Raw genomic sequence first — 1,722 nt, 5'->3', positions numbered from 1 at the left:
GTCCACACATAGCAAAGAGCCATAATAATGATTCCATACAATAGCAAAGAGTACTACATTAATGTGATCACAATTTCGTCCACCAACCGTCATCCCTCCTTTTTCGGGTACAACTTGGACAGGGCTTACCCAGAGGCTATTTGAAATGGGATAGATAATCCCAGTTTCCCACGGTTTTGTGACTTCTTTTTGGACTACTTCCTTCATAGCTGGATTCAGTCACTTCTGTGGTTGCACCACTGGTTTAGCATATTCTTTGAGCCTAATCTTGTGCATGCACCGAGTTGGACTAATACCCTTTAAGTCACTTATGTTCCATCCAAGAGCTGTTCTATATGTCTTCAGCACTTGAATCAGTGCTTGTTCTTCTTGCGGCTCTAGAGCAGAGCTTATGATCACTAGATAAGTGTCACCATCTCCTAGAAACACGTATTTCAAAGAAGATGGTAATGGCTTGAACTCAAGCTTGGGAGGTTCAGCTTCCACTTTAGGAGCCTTTAACGACTCCTCCTATTCTTCTGGTACCTTTATGTTAGGCGTATCATCCCCAAGGATGTCATCCAGCTCCTTATCGAGTCTCTCAACTGCATATACCTCTTCCACCATGGGGTCGATGATATCAATCTTCATACATTCCTCTAGGGTGTCAGGGTACTACATGACCTTGGTAGCATTCAGTACGAATTCATCCTCATCGACTCTTAGTGTCACTTCCCGTTTTTGCACATCAATGAGGGTCCTTCCTGTAGCCAGAAAGGGTCTCTCTAGAATAATGGATACATTCTTGTGTTCTTCCATATTCAACACAATGAAGTCTGTGGTAAACACAAAGGGTCCAACCCTTACGATCAAGTCTTCAACCACTCCTGATGAGAACTTGGTGGAGCCATCAGCGAGCTGGAGGCAGATGCGGGTAGGCTTGACTTCTTTGATCCCAAGTTTTCTTATCAGTGATGAAGGCATCAGATTGATGCTTGCTCCAAGATCACATAGAACTTTCCTTGTGCAACCGTCTTCGAGAGTACAGGGTATTACAAAACTCTCAAGATCTTGCAGTTTCTCCGGTAGGGTCCTCTGGATGACTGCACTACCTTCTTCAGTGAGGAGGACTGTCTCTACCTCCCTCCAATCCTTCTTGTGGCTTAATATGTCCTTTATAAACTTAGCATAGGAGGGTATTTATTCAAGGGCTTCTGCGAAAGGGATCTTGATCTCCATTGTCTTGATGTAATCTGCCAACCTAGCAAATTGCTTATCCTTTTATGCTTGACGGAGTTTCTGAGGATACGGCATCCTGGTCCTGTTCTCAAGTGTTCTGAATGGTGCAGGGTTAGTGTCCGTAGTGCCAGAAGGAGGATTACTAGCTTGCTTAGGAAGGGTGTTTCCTGAACTTACACATGCTTGGCCTCCCTTATCTGGGTGTTCAACACCCATGCTGATCCTTTCCTGGTGTTGAACGCCAACACTGCCCCCTTCTGGGCGTTGGACACCACTGCTGCCCCTCCTTGGGCGTTCAACGACCCTCTTGGTGTCCTGGGTTGCTACTTATTCATCTTCTATCATTTCCTCCTCCCCTTGCTTCTTACTGTCTTGAGAATGGGTGTTCAGGGTCTTTCCACTCCTTAATTGGATGGCTTGACATTCTTCTCTTATCCGTTCATATAAATGCTATTAATCTTAGTTCAGCCGTGCCTCTATATTCTTGTTGGAGGCACGGGTTTC

At 45.1% G+C, this 1,722-nt stretch overlaps 1 protein-coding gene across 1 annotated transcript; it reads right to left on the bottom strand.

Annotated features, from left to right (window-relative positions):
* Positions 1 to 654: 654 nt before the first annotated feature.
* Positions 655 to 1,434, bottom strand: LOC130949911 (uncharacterized). The gene is made up of 2 exons (XM_057878512.1): positions 1,289 to 1,434; positions 655 to 1,141 (listed from the first exon to the last, which is right to left on the bottom strand). The coding sequence occupies exons 1-2, from the start codon at positions 1,432 to 1,434 to the stop codon at positions 655 to 657; spliced, it is 633 nt and encodes a 210-aa protein (XP_057734495.1).
* Positions 1,435 to 1,722: the final 288 nt, after the last annotated feature.

This window comes from Arachis stenosperma, chromosome 9, assembly GCF_014773155.1.
Source record: "Arachis stenosperma cultivar V10309 chromosome 9, arast.V10309.gnm1.PFL2, whole genome shotgun sequence".
Lineage (NCBI taxonomy): Eukaryota > Viridiplantae > Streptophyta > Magnoliopsida > Fabales > Fabaceae > Arachis > Arachis stenosperma.
The sequence above is the reverse complement of the archived record's forward strand: the minus strand, read 5'-3'. Positions and strand labels throughout refer to the sequence as shown.

What these genes read in the sequence shown, in the direction of transcription:
- LOC130949911 (XM_057878512.1), bottom strand. Translation starts at nt 1,434, where the DNA reads ATGGGTGTTGAACACCCAGATAAGGGAGGCCAAGCATGTGTAAGTTCA. An exon ending in GAGAACAGGACCAGGATGCC is followed by an intron (nt 1,142 to 1,288) that starts GTATCCTCAGAA and finishes GGACATATTAAG; the next exon opens with CCACAAGAAGGATTGGAGGG.